Here is a 17,449-nt window from a genome sequence, read left to right on the forward strand (position 1 = left end):
GGATTATCCCTAACATGTAAGGGTTACATCTACATGTACATGCTTGTGTGTTTATGTTGAGTGAACTTAGATGTTTGAACTACTAGATCAGCAGTGAAGCTTTTCTCACTCTTGGGTGAGACAAAATTGTTTTGGCCAAAGTCATGGATGTCCAGTGTCAGATATGTACAAATTATGTAGACCTTTGTATTACCATAGTGCAGTCAATGACAGCCCCGGTGTTTCATTTCCAAATAAACAATTTTTACACAATGGTTGAATCTCAACCAAAATATTAAAACACAAAGGGGAAATAGACACTTCCAATAAATCAATACAGGATGGTAATAAACCTTACCAGTCTTCATTGTCAGTGGTATCAACTACCACCTTTTTTGACGTCATATTTATGACGTTTTTACGTCATTCTAGATAACGTCATATTTTTTTCGTAAAAGCCTCTAAAGTTTGCCACACCACTGTGAAGTCAAGTTTTAACAAAAAGCAATAAAGTTTGCACAAATCAATTGCTTGTTTCTTCCTCTATAAAATGACACTAAACTTACAAAATCAATTTTTATGTCCTAAGGACCCTTTTGTCAGATCTTGACTTATCGATCGTTAAAGGTTTTAATCTCATCACATTGCCTTTTCCGTATTGCGTCATAGGTGTTTTCCAAATTCGTGACGTCTAGTCATTGTTGAGCCATTGGGACGTCACGTCACGTGAAATGGGATGTAACATAGAAATTTCTTACCCTGGACAGCTCTATTTACACACATGGAAAAGAGAGAAAACGTGATACACTCCAGGCGCATTGTGACACCACCCCTAGCTGTATCGTGTTGTATGAAGAAAGAATGTAACACACACATGTGATTTCACCTATAAAATTAAGTAATAGATACAGCATGTCAAAAATGAAATACACAACACTTAAATTAAGACATATTTTAATGTATACATCATGTTATTGAGAAGTTTTAAGACACATGTATGCACCGTTAATGAGAAGTATTAAATTGAAAACACATATTTTAACGTACACATTTTGTAAAATAGAAGTTTTAAGACACATAAACTAGTATACACCGTTAATGAGATGTATCAAATTAAGACAGATAAATTTATGACTACATGCATTAAGATTCATATACAAAGTATTAGTTTCTGGGTTTTCTCTTACATTTTACAATGTATTTTGTTTTTATTCATATCATTTGTACAATATAATTCGATGTATTGTGAAATGGTTAATTTTCATTGGGGATTTCATTTGGCTCATTTCCTGGACTCTCGTGTACTTTAAAGTGCCTATTTTAGCGCCTACACTTACAGTTGTTAGTATATAACATCTTTATGTTTTGGACACCGATACCGTCTGAAACTATTAATGATATATTAAGTCATATAAGAAGACAATATCACTGTCTCGCTCCTCTGAGCGACTAGCTCGCCGAAAAGACGTATGGCGGTTGGCGTTTAATCAGTGTGGTTTACATGCCCAACATTTACACAATTATCCATGAAAAAAATTAAAACACAATCAAAATAAATATATACAAATTAAGCCTCATAAATATACTGATAATAAACGGCTTGCCGTCATCCGACGTGAAAAAAATGTACGCCGCAGTCTGACGTAGACTGCGAAATGACAATAAAGAGATACCTGGATCATCGAAATCAACCTGCACGCCCAGGAAAAACCGATTTCTTTGAGGTGACAGTTGGACCGCTGTTTTTTGTTGTTTTTTGTTATCAGACCTACTGAGCGACCCTAAAAAACAACCTATACATCCTTAAGTTTAGAATGAACCATACGTCCCGAGTAGGCGATTAAAAATGACTACGCTGACAACATCTACCATCAGGTGTACCCGAGTACACGTGACAGCTATCTGCTTCTCGTGTCGCATCAGACAAATTATTCCCGCTTCTACTGCGAACCGCGGGAATATTTGAATACCTTATAAAAATATAAGCGAGTGAGTGATGTATAAAGTTAGTACAATTTCATTACCTATGATTTTCATAATATTTTAAATTTTATCATATATCTAAATTTAGCCGTATCATAACTTAAACAAGAGGCCCATGGGCCTTAACGGTCATCTGACTACAAAGACTGAGCAAGGAGAATGGTAACTTTTCAACTTTCAATGAAATATTCTCAATCCCACTGGTGGAAGTTGAGAAGAAGTTTAAAATGTGTTTTTCAAGATGGCGGTCATGGTGGCCATATTGGATTTTGCACCGACCCGAAAAATCACAACACTTGATCAGGACCATCTCAGGATCATTTCAGGCAAGTTTCAGCTCAATCCCACTGGTGGAACTTGAGAAGAAGTTTAAAATAGGTGTTGTTTAGGAAAACCATGATAGTGCAATCATGTTACAAAATGGCCACCATGACTGCCATGTTGAAGTTTTGACGGGGCTGAAAAATAACAACACTTTGTCGGTATCCTTTCCTTAACATCCCCAACAATTTTTAGCAGAATGGCACCAGTGGAACTGGAGAAGAAGTTTAAAATGTCTTTATCAAGATGGCGGCCATCTTTGATTTTGGAACGACCCGAAAAATAACAACACTTGGTGAGGACCATCTCAGGATCATTTCAGGCAAGTTTCAGCTCAATCCCACTGATGGAACTTAAAATGTTGAAAATTTACGGACGGCGGACGGTGCACGGCGGACGACGACGGACGAAGCACGATGAAGGGTCAGGATGACATAAAAACCAATAACTTTGGTTAACAGAAAAAACAAATCTAAGCATAAATCTATAAATGTCATTTGAGAGAAGTTCAAAACATGTATTTTAAATATTAAAAATTATTTTACTTTCATACCAAAATCAAATCATCTAATCAAAATTCAACATGAAGTCTAAATGTTCAAGCGAAAAAACCCCACCATCAATGGAGGATCAGCGCAATTCAACGTTACAATTTTGACGTCATAATAATGATGACATCAGCAATATAAGGTTATGACGTTCATATTGGCTATAAGTATATTACACGTTAAATGATATTGTCATGAGTTGATTACTTTGTGAGTCCTTCTAAATTAAGTATTGTGTTGACAGTCTTCGACTACAAATGTACGTTTTTGACTCCGACAGAGTTGTCCCACCCTTTTCTGGGGATAAAGTTCTTCGTAACACCGTTTCCCACAGGCACATCTGTGAAGACTTCTGTCTGAACTTATCAGGAAGTTATAGTAGCATTGTAACAGAATGATTGGTATATATATGACATAAAATCATAAAGACATTGTCTATATACCTGTTTATTCTCCACATTCCCACAGTCCTTGGCCCGATTTCCTGATCATCGTCCTTATATCGAAACCCACTTCCATGCGAAGACAACCCGGAAATTCCTCTTTCTCATCTGTTGTTAAGGCTGTCTCGGTGTTTGTTTCATAGAAGAATCCAGGGAATCCTCGTCTGTACATGAAGTCCACCACCACGTATCCATTTCCGTCTAAGGAGACTCCAACACCGCCGGATCCTCCGTGAGTGACTTTGCACAGCAAAGGCACATGCCCATTATCTCTATGCAAGTTTGCATCCCCATAAGGACGATTCTTTGGTGTATTATTGGGGTATTTCTCCATTGCCATCAAATTGAGATTGTACAACCGATCATCATCAAGTGTTTTGCTGTTTAATCTGACAGTGTCACAGTGTACATCGAGTTTAATTTGGTCAGTTGCATCTTTTTGGAAGCATGTAAGGTACACTAGACCTTCGGAACAGCCGTCGGCATGTGTCGAGTGTCTGAACTTCGTGAAGGCCGGTGGGAAGCTTTTATCATTATTGCAAAGTTCGCAGATTGCAAAGTCTAAATTTTTATCGATGTATTTCTCTCCCATCCTGTAAACCCACGTGTCTTGTTGATTGGGTCCCTGATAATAGAAGACGGCTGTGATTGGATGGTCTGTACCTGTGGCAACAAAATGACACGTGAAAAGTTGAATTCGTACTTGAACTGAAGGAATTAGCCATAACTTCATAAAATATGCTAAAACATGCTTATTCCCGAGTGGACTAAAGGTTTGTACATCATCCATCCGTTCGTGTTCTGTTCTTCCTAAAAGTCTGCTCAGGGCGTATCATCTATACTATTACATATGGAGTAACCATGTTTGGTATGTAAGTAAAGCTTGGGATGGCGGCGTGTCAAGTATAATAAGTAGGTCACTGTGACATATGGTTTGAACTTTGATTTCAACCCTTGAAAAAATATCTCTGGGGTGATTTCCTTTACTGTTTAACCTGGAGTAACCAGATTTGGAATGGAAATATATATTGGGATGGTGGAGTGTCAAGTACAAAAAGTAGGTCACTGTGACCTATTGTTTGACCTTTGACTTTATCCTTTGAAAATTCAGATTTAGTATGAAGGTATGACAGGTTTGACCTTTTGTTTGACCTCAACCTTTGAAAAAACTTTGTCTTTGGTAAATCTTCTATACTTTTTCACCGGGAGTATACAGATTTGGTATGCAAGAATGCTTTGGCTGGCAGAGTGTGGAGTACAAGAAGTATGACACTGTGACCTTTATCCTAAGATAGGTGTACAGTTCAGTCAATAAATAAATAATTTCCCTAGGGGGACTATGGATTGCCTTCAATACTTTTCCTTATTATTACTGCAATGATATCTTGTGACAGGATTAATGTATTTTCTTGAAACCAATTTGTTATCTAGTAAACAATGAATACAGATTTGAGGAACCTGGTTAAAAAACTTTTTTTTTTGTTATTTAATATAAATATCCATCCATCAAAGATATAATGAGCAAGTGTTTAGTTTATATTTATATCTAAATAAATAAGAGATCATTGAAGGATCCCTGCCCCACTCTGGGCAAATCATTGTAGTTTTTAGTAGTTTTTCGAACAAACAGTAACATTTCCTTGATTATTTGAATTTTTCCATTTTGATACATCGATCGATAGCGAGACAGGGTCGGGGTTCCGTAACTGACTAGGTTACTAAGTTGGTTACAGCGACAGTATCATGTGTTATGGTCCAGGGTTTGAGTTCTGGTCTGACCCAATTGTACTTTTACATAAACACTGGTGTAGATCCTTTTTGTGCATCTTGTCTTTATTATTTTTCATAAAGGTCACGTAAGGTATTGCTCTTTTCAGAAATGTTTTAATCAAAGCAATGGTCATCCCCCAAAATTATCCTGAATAATGAGTACTTAAGTACATTTCCAGTGGTACGAAAATATTTAATTACTAATGTTATGAACTATTGAATTGGTTTAAACGATTATAAGATGATTATAGTATCAAACTCACATTTGCTGATAACATGCCAGCATGTGGCAATGTTGCATTTGCCAATACGGAAGCAGGTCCCCCAGTTTCCACAAGTCAGACATCGGACTAGGCCAACCTTTTGTTTGCATTGCTCAAACACTGTTCTTCCTTTAGCTTGTTGAGAAGGGAAGTCATGCCTCACCGTTGCATGGAAACCGTTTTCGCAATGTCCACATTCTTCAGTCCTGGTGAGTCGTTCCTACAAGTATATGAAGATTATATTTATGTAACAGCGGTCATTATTGTTTAATGTTTAATGCTCTATCGAATCAGCTAGAGATAAATTCTCCCTAACCGAGTCGGTAAGAAGCGGATAATGTTTTACCAGGGTGAATTCCCCCCCCCACCCCCCAGGAAAGAATCTTCAGGAAGTCATAATTTTTATGTGAAAGTAATTTTGTCAGTATACCTATACGTTGGCACCAGTGTAACAATGGCTAATATTTTCTTCAATGTATCCACTCTAGGAGTCGAACCCGGGACCTCTTGTTTACTAGTCTTAAGCTCTATCGAATGACGTTAAGATAAATTTTCCCTAGCCGAGTCGATATGAAGTGGATAATGACAATTCAGAAAAAATCACTCATTTATTAATTAATTAAAGTTAAAACGATACTTGTTTTTAGTTTCATTCTGTCACATAAGTACAGAAATATTACCGACATGCAAATAGCCAAAGTGAGCGTAACCCCTGGATGAAGGACAACATATGCCAAGCATCCCAAACCACAATGACAGTATATACCGTGGCGTCACCGCGCAATTACGAAATATCACCTTTAGTATACAAAGATGGACCAAAAGCTTCAACACTCAAGGACAAACTGTACCACAGTTTTAACACACACAAACAATAAATGTACATACCACATCGTCTAAACAACAGAACAAAATGCACCAGAATGTGAACTCGTACCAAGACACAACATGCCACAGCGTTTACTCACAATGATAAAATTGATCAAAAGGACATCATCAGAAACTAAAGAAAACGCCGAAAGGTATCATTGAAGTAGTTTGTTTACGCTTTCTCTTAGTTAAAACATTATTATCGATATCCAGGGGTTACACTCACTTCCGCCCTCTGCATCCCTGGAATATGTGATTGCAGAATTGAAGGCACACGTCTAGCAATTTGATTGGTGTCAGGTAAAAAAAAGTCTGACCAATCATTAGGCTGATACTAGTCCTTTGAAGATTACAAAGGAGTGACGCCCGACTTCAAAGCCAGTAAGTTTTACTGTTACGCGATCAAACTAGTCTTTTCATCTCATCTACATGGTGGTTCACACTGAGCCTTCGATTTTGCTACAACAAACTCCAGGGGTGAAGAGACCGAAAGTGACGACATTTATTAATACAATGATAGCTTTTACTACATATATCGACAATGTGTTGTAGTTTTAAATATTCTTACTCAGTTTGACGACAATACCTTACTACAATTGACGGCAATCTCATTAGTCAATTATTTCATACTCTCGTATTCTTAATACATATTTTCTGATAGAAGCTATAAAATCTGAAGTAAAAGTGTACCTTGTGTTTTACAGCAATGTTTTTTTGGAAGCACATCGACTGGACAATTTCTGAAAAATGTAGAAAGAAAGAAACTTACAAGTCATTTTTAGTTTCATTGACGTAAGGTGTAACACACAACGCCAAACAATGTCACCTAAAAAGATTTCCCACCAATAATTATTATTGAAAAACACATGCATTAATATCATAATAAAACAAATATGTAAACATTTGTATAACAAAAATCTTTGTGTTTATGCTATGCAAATTGTCAAACAATCCAAATGCTAAACCTGTTGTCCAACAACCTTAATTATATATCTATTGTCAAAAAGTCGTAATGCTTTACCAAATGTCAAATCATCCAAATTATTCCGACGAATAAAAAGAAAAAGTGATGGCTACATGCACACAAATATAAGATTTATTTACAAACTTAGTTTGACAATATATGTCAATTTACCTTCATGGTTCTTTGAACTAGGTAAAATGTTGGTAACGTAATATGTGTCTGTGTTCACACACACCAGTTCATCACTCCTTTCTAGAAAAAAGGAGAAAACATAGACATACACTATATGGCAATAACCTCACGTGATACATCTTATTTATTTGATAAATAACAGAAAATACGAATTAAAAAGGAAGGGAATATTTTGACTGCAATGTATTTAACAAGAGATCCAAGATGGATCTTGGCGCCCGCAACGTCATACTATCTTCATAGGTTCTACGCAAATGCAACTTTTGAATAAAGCTTCATACTGCTTTGTATGACATTGTTCTTTTTAAGTGAGGTTGGAATTTGAACTATTGCACAATACTTTATGGGTAAAAAGAGGACCCTCATATGTCTGGTGGCCATATTAAACATTTGACCAAATGACCTAGAAAATGGGTCAAAGTCATTCATCTGAGCAACATTTTGTAGCCATTTATCACATCATGCTACTGTCGAAATAACATTATCCAGGGCCTTTCGGTTATTCAGTAGATGTTGAACATTTGATTCTTGCCACATTGAATGTGGGTGAAGGGCATTCAATTAAATAAATGTCAACCATTCATTCAAACATGAAACTAACCCAATATCATCACCCCTGGCCTTTACATTATTGTGAATATGAAGCTTAAATATTTTATAATGTTTGACTCCAATGACCTTGGGAGTAGTTAAAGGTCATTTGCTTGAATAACTTCAGTAGTCTTTATATCCCAGTATGCTATTGACCAAGTCATTCTAGGTCCAATGGTTATTGAGAAGAAGTCTTTCGAACAAAAAAGTTGACGCCAAATTGACAGACGGACATAAGAAGACTAAAAATACTCCAAATTTGATATTCTCTATTCTGAAATCCTAACGAATCACCTGTTTTCGGAGAATCATATGAGGGAATTTTCGATTTTGTTTACATATGAATGTTTACCACAAAATAAGACTAGATAGACAAAAAGTCAGATGTTCAAATTGGATAATCCATCATAATATTACGAGTCGTGAGTAGAAAGTTTCAAAATGTCATTTTTGGGGAAATTTTTGAAAATTTACAATAACTTTCGAGCTTAGTTACCAGATCACCATTTTGAAGGTGTTTTCATACAATTCTAGTTTTGAAATACATCAATCAAATATACTTAATCAGCATTTCGTGTAAGATAGCCCAAAATCAAATTGTTTTTTCACCAATGCAGATCTGTGAGAATCACAGGGGCTTGATAATTTGTTTGAGCATAGTTACGATTGGACCTGAGCTGATGGTTTTAGAGTAGTATTAGACGTTTTATAAATTGAGATCAATATCATAATTGGAAGTAGCTTATTACCTAATGTCTAATATTTCTCTGAACATATTTGTTTAGGTCCAAACACAGCGTTACTGTAACAAATTCTCAGGTCCCTGAGGTACGAAATGCAAACATCAGTGATGCTACCCTGTTAGATCTGATATCTACCTTGATCCTTTGGCGACTGGGTTTCCTGAGCTATCAGAACATTCTCCGTATACACTACTCCAATCAGCTGATCTTCTGTGTCCTACGGAAAAAAACATCGTTACTTTTCAGTAGCTAATCTTAATATATCTATTGTAATATTTCATGGCATAAGTTAAACTTCGTAGTGTATGAATCTTATGTCTGTTAGGGGTGAAGTAACTGCGCCCGAGGAACCGAGGAATTACTAGCTCACCTAGCCTTTCTTTTCCTTATTATTGTTCAATAGCTATTTCTAATATATTTAATTGTAATAATCATGTCATCCTATTGGTACTTGACTCTGAGGAGGCGGATTCATTATCTTCTCACATAACATTAATTGTTGTTACCAAGGATTTTCCGGAGTAAATTCTGTTAAAATCTCATAACTTGTAGCGAAGATGTTTTCATTGATTTTGTTTCTGTTTATGTCTATTTCCTCTTCAAGGCTATACCCATCTTTCCCATGGAAGGATTCATTCTTCGTTTATGCATTGTCTTGAACAATGTTTTCATTTCCCCTATTGGAAAACGTCCCTTTGCCTCCAGGGGGCGCCATCCTTCTGTTAGCCAAGCAATGCTTCAGATCAAATTAAGTCACAATTCCTCAAGACATTTGAAAAACTTTACATTTGAAAGGGAAAATGGCCACTGGACAACTAACAAAGGCTGATTATAAACTTTTTTGTTGTTAGTGACTCCTTGTGAATTTTAAGGGATTACCACTTGACCACACTGGATCATAAGCAAATTACACTGTGTTTGTATATCGGAAATAGGTAGGAAAGGGATTGTGTATTCAACACAAACAAAATATTCAATCAACAAAAACAAGATATGAAATATTAAGAAAAAAACGTCAGTTTTGTCCAATACAGCCATTGAAAACATATAAATAATAAACCTAAATAGAAAAAGAAGAAAATACCAAAAAACTGTGATAAATTTTTGCTACCTGTGTTATTGGATCATTTACTGGCTCAAAGTTAGAATACGGCTGTACATTGTCCGGCGTGTCAACTCTATCGGTTCCACAACTAAACACTTTGGACTGCAGAGAAATGAAAATAAATCAGTATACAAGTAAACTAGTACATACGAGAACTTGCCAAGATATAAAACATTTTTTTGTGATAAACAAATAAAGCTAACAGTTTCTTCTACATACCTTACAGTCTAGGTCACCGTCTTCTTCTAAGTCCTGTGGAGTTGGAGTGGCAGGCGACACGTAGGACTGCTGGACAGACCCGTTGAAGTCCTGGCGTGATGGGAGAACCTTTGATTTTTTCTGATGATGGTTATGATTCCAGCTTGTTTGACGTGAGTCTTTTGAAAATTGGGCCTTCGTCAAGTCCAAGGTTTCTTGTTGTTTATCCGATCGTCGTCTTCCTTGAAAGGTAGGTGCACCTGCCATTTCTCGCCTCCCATTGTCCTGTTCCTCGGAGTCGCCGCCAGAGGCACCATTGTGGATGTCGTTACCATGGTTATATGTCTTGGTGTTATTCGCTGTTTCCTTATACTGAGAAGAACCCGGCTTATTGCCTTTAGCCATTGTCGGTAGAAGACGCCATTTTAATCTGAAATATGAAAAATAATATTTACATAATTTTACTCTGTGTAAATGTAATTGTTTGATCATACAAACCATTAACATGAATGTGTTCGCGTTATATTAAATAAACTAACATGTTCGTGTGCTAAAATCAGCAATTAAAAAAAGGCTTTATACACGTTGAAATATACCAACTTGGTATATCACGCCCTCTCATAGGACACGCAATAAACCGAAAGCAATGTTGAATTATTCAACTTAATTAACACGAATTCAGAATTATGACAATATAAACTTTCTACATACAAAATTGCCTAATAAGTTAAATGAATTCATTAGGTTGCCAACTTAGAGGAGAGATATTTTTTGTAGTGGTTTTAGATTAAAATATATTTCCGTATTCTGCAATTCAGTGTTGGATTATAAAAAAAAGAAAGATTTTTTTCCGACATCTTTCTGTAGAATAAAACCTATGAAACAGAACCTATGAAATGTATTCATATATCAACATAAAGTTTCTGTAGATTAAGATAGAATGTTGAAAATACTTACCTATGTAAGTGTATATGTTGAAGTACAGGTTTCTAGAGGTTATCAATCTGGTATACTGGAATCACAGTGCTTGAATCACCTGAAGGAAAAAAACAAAGGATTTCCATTATGACGTAAGAAAATTACCGCTCAAAGTATTGTAATAAAGGAATGCTATATATAGTCAGACCATATTGACATTTGTTGCCATTCGTTTCCCATATTGATTACATTCGAGTATAATCATAGAGAGATCATATATATACATATAGACAGATCGTATAAAGAAAACGATCATCTGAACAATGACAAGGTGGGATTGCACGAACGAAAATGTAATCGCCCGATATAACTTAAATATGACAGGTGAGTTTTGGTCTGAATAAATACAACTGTCTATCCATATTACATCACTCCGTGCATAGAAATAATGTTCACTCATTGTAATCAAACATAATGCAATCTTTCGGTTACTTGTAAGCTAATATTATGTCAACTTTACGTTGAGTGTAAGCAAATATATCAATGTCAACTTTTTGTATTCACTGATCATTATAAACACGGCAAGTCACTATCCGTATGCAATCAACGGTAGATCAGCATTGCTGACGTAGTTGTTCATATATAAAGTGTACTGTTGTTTATATGTGCATTGGTTTTACTTAGTATATATCAAGGCAGATTAACTCATGCACCCCTACAGACACATTTGAAGTCTTCAAATTCAAAGATTGGAATAGTTCATTATGAAATTTCTGGGTGATTAAGTTAATGGCTAAATAGGTCTAGAAATGACTGGAAATGTTTTGTTTATCCTACTGAGTATATTCTAAGTATTATTTGAAAACCTGTTTCTTAAAAAATGGTAAACACAATTAACACTAGGCCACGAATAAATCTTACGCAATAGGTTTAAAGTTGAAACAGACCGCGCACGACCTTCAAAAATAATCTTTGCTCATATGGAGTAACAACGGGTCACAGTTACATTACAGTATGTTATCGTCGCTAACACACTAGGACTACCTCATCTCATTTTCTACTGAAACCCAGTACGTAAGATACTACTTACCTATTTTAGTGTATATATTTCTAGTCGTTGTTCAGTCTGTTTTAATCAGAGTTGTTGAACTACGTTACATAAGGAAGCAATTATTAGGATTTTCCCTTACGGCTTAAAATAATAATAATTCGTGGTATATTATGATAAAAAAGTGCTTTAGTCCGACGACCATGACCAAGAATCAATACTCATATTCCATATAAGGAAAGTGATCACATAGGCCGATTTCCTTAATTGCGTTCCAAACGGTTGGACCTGTTTGAACCAGAATTGTTCTTTAATGAAATAGGGGCGGACCTCGTGATTATATGTTGTCGACTGACAAGCCTTGGCTAAGTCATTCAAGGCTTGCGTGAACATTCAGCATTTATCCCGGAAATAGTAGATTTAAAATTCGGCGAAGTAGTTTGTCTACATAAACAAACAAGTCCCTGAACAATAACAAGATAGACAAAAATGGAATTGCCATTTTCAACATTCAACGTAAATGTTAACGAGACAAGTCATTTTGGGACAAAATAGCTGAATGATGCAGTGTAATGTATTTTTGGCATACTGTATTTATTACCAAACTTTAAAAGGTACAATCACTTGTGTGTGTATTGGTTTGTATGTGTTTGTATGTGTGTGTGACGTTGATCTATCAAGTCATGAATATATAGAGAACCAAAAATCAAGTAACAAGTATTTTTAAACATAACATTTATACACATATGTCAAGTATCATACATGCACATATGAATCTATACACTGGCAAATATGCATATTTTTACAATTGTCGTGTATTATTCTTAGGTGCACCTTTCGTTTAACAAGCCCCCTAAATGGTAGTATGGATACCCAAGTCATACTTAACGTTTCTAATTTAACATCGTGTTTCAGTCATATTAAGTAATCAGGATATATTTAACATAAACGTGATTTATTGAAATGGTATGCAGCCAGCCAGACTAACGTTGTCAATGATAAGACTTTAAAGCTGAGATGTTTTAATAAAGAAAGTTCACCTGACTTATAACATGTCTTTATCTGTGGCAACCCGTGAATGTTACGAAATGACATGTTATCTAAAAATGTCTTTATAAATTTATGTCATTCGGATCTTAAGTCATTTTACTAGCCATGGGGAAGCACATCGGCCACAAATCAATATGTATGTGGTAATGCCAAATCACATTTCCCAAGGAATATATCATAACAGATTGTTAACACGAAAACGAAGGTTAAATGGTTAATATTGGTACATTATTTTTACATACTGTTCGTCTGTGTTGTAATAAATGTATTATGCAGCATTAAACTCGATATCAAATGTATGGTTCATAAAGCATATAAACAGAGTCATTAACTCTTAACCAGATTAATAGTTTTTTTTTTTTTAATATTTAGGAAAATGAAAAATATCTTGATCAAGAGTTATAAAACTGTGTCAAAGTGTTAACCTAAACATATGTAATGTACAGTATCGGCTTTGTGAAGAGATCCACCAATTTAAAATCAAACAAGTTTGAACTTCGATTGAAGCACCAGTTGAACCTGGAAATTTTCTACTGAAAAACGATGTCAAGGGTATCACGTTATATTTCTACCAAAAATAATATATACTCAATAAAATATTCTATTCACAAGATATGTCTTACTGTAACCAGCATAACTGACAATATACACCATGTCACATCGTCAACCTCGCCATAAGTGACACACTTCCTGGTCTTTGTGGGTATATCAGTGAGTTGAAATAAAACAAATCTTATCTCAAGTTAAAGGATCAGTTGAACCTGGAAATTTTCCACTCAAAAACGATATCAAGGGCATCACGTTATATTTCTACCAAGGATAATATATACTCAATGAAATATTCCATTCACAAGATATGTCTGACTGTAAACAACATAACTGACATCAGAGAACATAACAGAGCATTTTACTCACCGTTCAGTATGATTTCAAATACTGGGAAATACTTTTAGGAAAATGGTATATCTCTTAGCCAAAGAAATACACGGTGTCACATCGTCAGCCCGAATATTGTAAATAAACTTCAGGTATTTGTCTCTTCAATACATAAGGTAGTTACGTGTAATGGGAAAACCTGGTTCAAACCGAAAGTAGGACTGTATAGCAGTATTATAAAAAATTGCGACCCGAGGACGAATACGCTGAAACATTTTAAAAACAACTGAGTCAGAAATTATTTTTAGTAATTATGTCTTTTCTTCGAAAATTGAGCTTATTGGGCAAAAATAACTTTGTGATATTTTTAAAAGCACAGGTAACATGCCATAACGACAATAGTGTTCCCTTCTGAGTCACCTCTATAAGGGAGCCATGTTAAATGTAGATGGCGGCCCGAACATGAGTGAGCCGATATGTTAAGAGAAACTCGCGTCGAGCCAGCCAGTTAGTGCCTGTCACGTACCAAACTACCAAACAAGGACCTTTATTTATTTTTTTTATTTAATTGAAATGACGACTTTGTTATCATGATGATTCCTGCTAAGAAAGACAACTGAAATGTAATACATGATTTCATCTCCGATTTTGTGATAAATGCTTGTTTATCATAACACAAAAAAAATATTTCTACCATGAATATTTTTGTTCCATGAAACATTCTTACTTTCAGATATATGTACCATAACTGACAGCCAAGATAATGGCAACAGCGTTTCTGCTTACAATTATGGAGGTGCTGTATATTTTTATAGTTCCCCGAGTGGGACGATTCCAAAAACTTTGAAATAATTTTAGGAAAATTGTATACCTCTTGGTGAACATCGTACACTATTTTTGCTCAGAAATGGGAAAACCCAGTTCGCCCTTAGCTGTTTAAAGTTCAAAAAAAAGATAACAGAACATTCGTATAACGTAACAAGGAAGTGAGACAAGCATGTCTGGGATAAATATAGTCTAGCCAATCACAAAAGATCAACCTACTAGATATGATTTGTCACCGACATTGAAACCTAAACATTTTTATTAATAGGACCGAATATCTTTTTTTGGTATATTGCTTTAAATAATTTTATTAAATAGGAAGCGAAAACAATTCAAAACATAAAAGACAACTTCAAATATTTAGAAATATTTTAGGAGATAAACTAGGATCTCAGCGTAAACCATATAATAAAATTAAAAACTTTATCTTTGTGTGTTGATTAGTCAATTTATAACAAACAGGTTTTAATTCAAGTTGTATATCAGTTGAACATAAAAACCTCAGCTAAACATATGACGTCACGAAAAATATTGTCCGTTAACACGTGGGAAATGGTTTGAACACATACAAATCATTGATTATAATTATATCTTCTAGCAAATGAAACTGAAATGTTCGATTTTGTGATAACGTTTAATTTATCGTGACATTAGTTCGGCATTTTCTACCTATACTATGGTGTAGAACGATCGCTGGTACGATTTCTAATATTATGAAATAATTTTAGGAAAATTTAATTACCTTTTAGTCAATAATATACACCATGTCACATCGTCAACCCGGCTGTATGTGAAACACTTGTGAAGTTAAAGGATCAGTTGAATCCGAAAATTTCCAAACAAAGATGACGTCAAGTAATGTAAACAATGTAGTCAGTATGTTAAAACATGCTATAGGACGATCGTTGTGACAACGGATCACAGTGCTATGTGTCATTGGCTATTTTTGTAGCTTTCCAGAATTTAGTTATTAAATTACGATTCAGAGCGAAATATTCTATAAAGGAACATATATTACGCAAAATATAGCTATATATTTTTATTTCAATAAACTAAACGTGTTGGTTTGAATTGAAATATTAAAACGGAAAAAAACTTATGTATAAGACATAAATAATGTCATTTATTTCTTGAACCATGTTTAAACAAAATGAGATACCCTGATAATAAAATGAGGAAGCTATTTAATGTTTAGTATGTATTCTTTTTAGGTTATCTGATAAAGCAAATCTGAACGATGAATTTTAGGGGTGGAATGACTCTACACTATACTTGGTACCAGCAATATATAATTTGAGGACTAAAACATAGTGATTATCGAATGGATTGCAATTTATATATTAAGCGTATAGCGGACGCGACCTTATATTAACAATACATCTTCGATATCAAAGAGTTACGCTCACTCATACTCTCTGCACCCCAGGAATATGTCATAGCAAAATCGAAGGCTCAGTGTGCGCCACCTTGTTGATGAAACAAGAAGACTAGTTCGATCCTTTGATGTACATCAAAAGAATCTCGCGGTCGCGTAACGGTAAATTGATTAACATTGAATCGGGTGTCGCCCCTTTGTTATCTTCAAAGGACAGATATCAGCCTCGCGATTGGTAAGGTATTTTGACCTGAGACCAATCAAACATCTGTCTTTGAGCCTCCAATTTTGCTATGACATATTCCAGGAGTGCAGAGAGCGTTTACAAGTGAGCGTAACCCCTGGATATCGAGGAAGACCAAAGAAAAAAATGAAGCTAAAGTTATCAATAATGTACACAAATAACACCTTTTCTTTTCGAATTTGCTCAGACAGATGTATGTTTTACCAAGATATGAACAGGACCACACCAACGTACGACTTATGGTAAAACTACGCATGGTTTTGAGTGTTTTTCCCTGTTGATCATATATTTTGATAATCTTGCTGTGATCAACAAGGACACATTTTGGGCACACATAATATAATTGAGATTTCTGGTTCTGGTTCTGCTCGGTAATGATATGATATAATCAAGATAGAATGTTAATCATGTAAGCCAATGACGATACTGATATAATCAATTCCCTGATATTAACAGTTGTATGTTTTTTCGTTGTCAAATAAATATCCATGGGCGTGGCTTGCAAACAAGTGGGTTCCCGATATGACACCAAATACATTCGCTGTAGTTTATGTATACACGAGTTATTTCCCCTTGATAACATTATGCAATGAATTGTTCAACCGCAGATGTTCAAAATTAGAATAGGAATCATCAAATATGATTTACATCATAAGCTTAGGACAAGACAAGCGTGTGCATTACTCAAACGTGTTGTGTGTGTGTGTGTGTGTGTGTGTGTGTGTATATGTGTGCGTGTTACTGAGAGAGAGAGAGAGAGAGAGGGTGTATGTGTGTGTGTGTGTGTGTGTGTGTGTGTGTGTGAGAGAGAGGGGTGTGGGTGGGGTGTGGGTGGGTGGGGTGTAGGTGTGTGTGTGTAGGTGTGTTACAGAGAGAGAGAGAGAGAGAGAGAGAGAGAGAGAGAGAGAGAGAGAGAGAGAGAGCATGTGTGAGTGTGATTGTGTGTTACAGAGAGAGAGAGAGAGTGTGTGTTACGTTCATTTTACAATTGCCAACAACATCCCCGTGCTTGCACTGCACATTACACTTAAGTCCGTATAGTGGTTGACATAGCAGGCAGACAATACACACAAGCGATGAAACATACAGGACCAGAGGCAATCACTTTTGACTTTGTAGCTTTAAGTGTGTTTGTTGCCGTCT

General features: G+C 35.4%; 1 protein-coding gene across 4 annotated transcripts; it reads right to left on the reverse strand.

The window, feature by feature from the left end:
- Nucleotides 1-936: 936 nt before the first annotated feature.
- Nucleotides 937-15,523, reverse strand: LOC110465888. 4 transcript variants are annotated; one of them, XM_021522025.1, is made up of 9 exons: nt 15,430-15,523; nt 10,928-11,006; nt 9,992-10,400; nt 9,779-9,874; nt 8,803-8,884; nt 7,313-7,393; nt 6,868-6,917; nt 5,308-5,527; nt 937-3,937 (listed from the first exon to the last, which is right to left on the reverse strand). In XM_021522025.1, exons 3-9 carry the CDS (start codon nt 10,373-10,375, stop codon nt 3,279-3,281), a joined length of 1,572 nt encoding a protein of 523 aa, XP_021377700.1. In that variant the 5' UTR covers nt 10,376-10,400; nt 10,928-11,006; nt 15,430-15,523; the 3' UTR covers nt 937-3,278. The 4 variants fall into 4 exon arrangements, with proteins under 4 accessions (XP_021377700.1, XP_021377699.1, XP_021377701.1 ...); XM_021522024.1 differs by lacking the exon at nt 15,430-15,523 and adding an exon at nt 13,902-14,059; XM_021522026.1 differs by lacking the exon at nt 15,430-15,523 and adding an exon at nt 11,979-12,042.
- Nucleotides 15,524-17,449: the final 1,926 nt, after the last annotated feature.

The sequence above is a fragment of the Mizuhopecten yessoensis genome, unplaced genomic scaffold, assembly GCF_002113885.1.
Source record: "Mizuhopecten yessoensis strain PY_sf001 unplaced genomic scaffold, ASM211388v2 scaffold11103, whole genome shotgun sequence".
In the NCBI taxonomy this organism is placed as follows: domain Eukaryota; kingdom Metazoa; phylum Mollusca; class Bivalvia; order Pectinida; family Pectinidae; genus Mizuhopecten; species Mizuhopecten yessoensis.

What these genes read in the sequence shown, in the direction of transcription:
- LOC110465888 (XM_021522025.1), bottom strand. Translation starts at nt 10,375, where the DNA reads ATGGCTAAAGGCAATAAGCCGGGTTCTTCTCAGTATAAGGAAACAGCG. An exon ending in ACGGTGACCTAGACTGTAAG is followed by an intron (nt 9,875 to 9,991) that starts GTATGTAGAAGA and finishes ATTTCTCTGCAG; the next exon opens with TCCAAAGTGTTTAGTTGTGG. An exon ending in TAGTTCAAAGAACCATGAAG is followed by an intron (nt 6,918 to 7,312) that starts GTAAATTGACAT and finishes TACATTTTTCAG; the next exon opens with AAATTGTCCAGTCGATGTGC.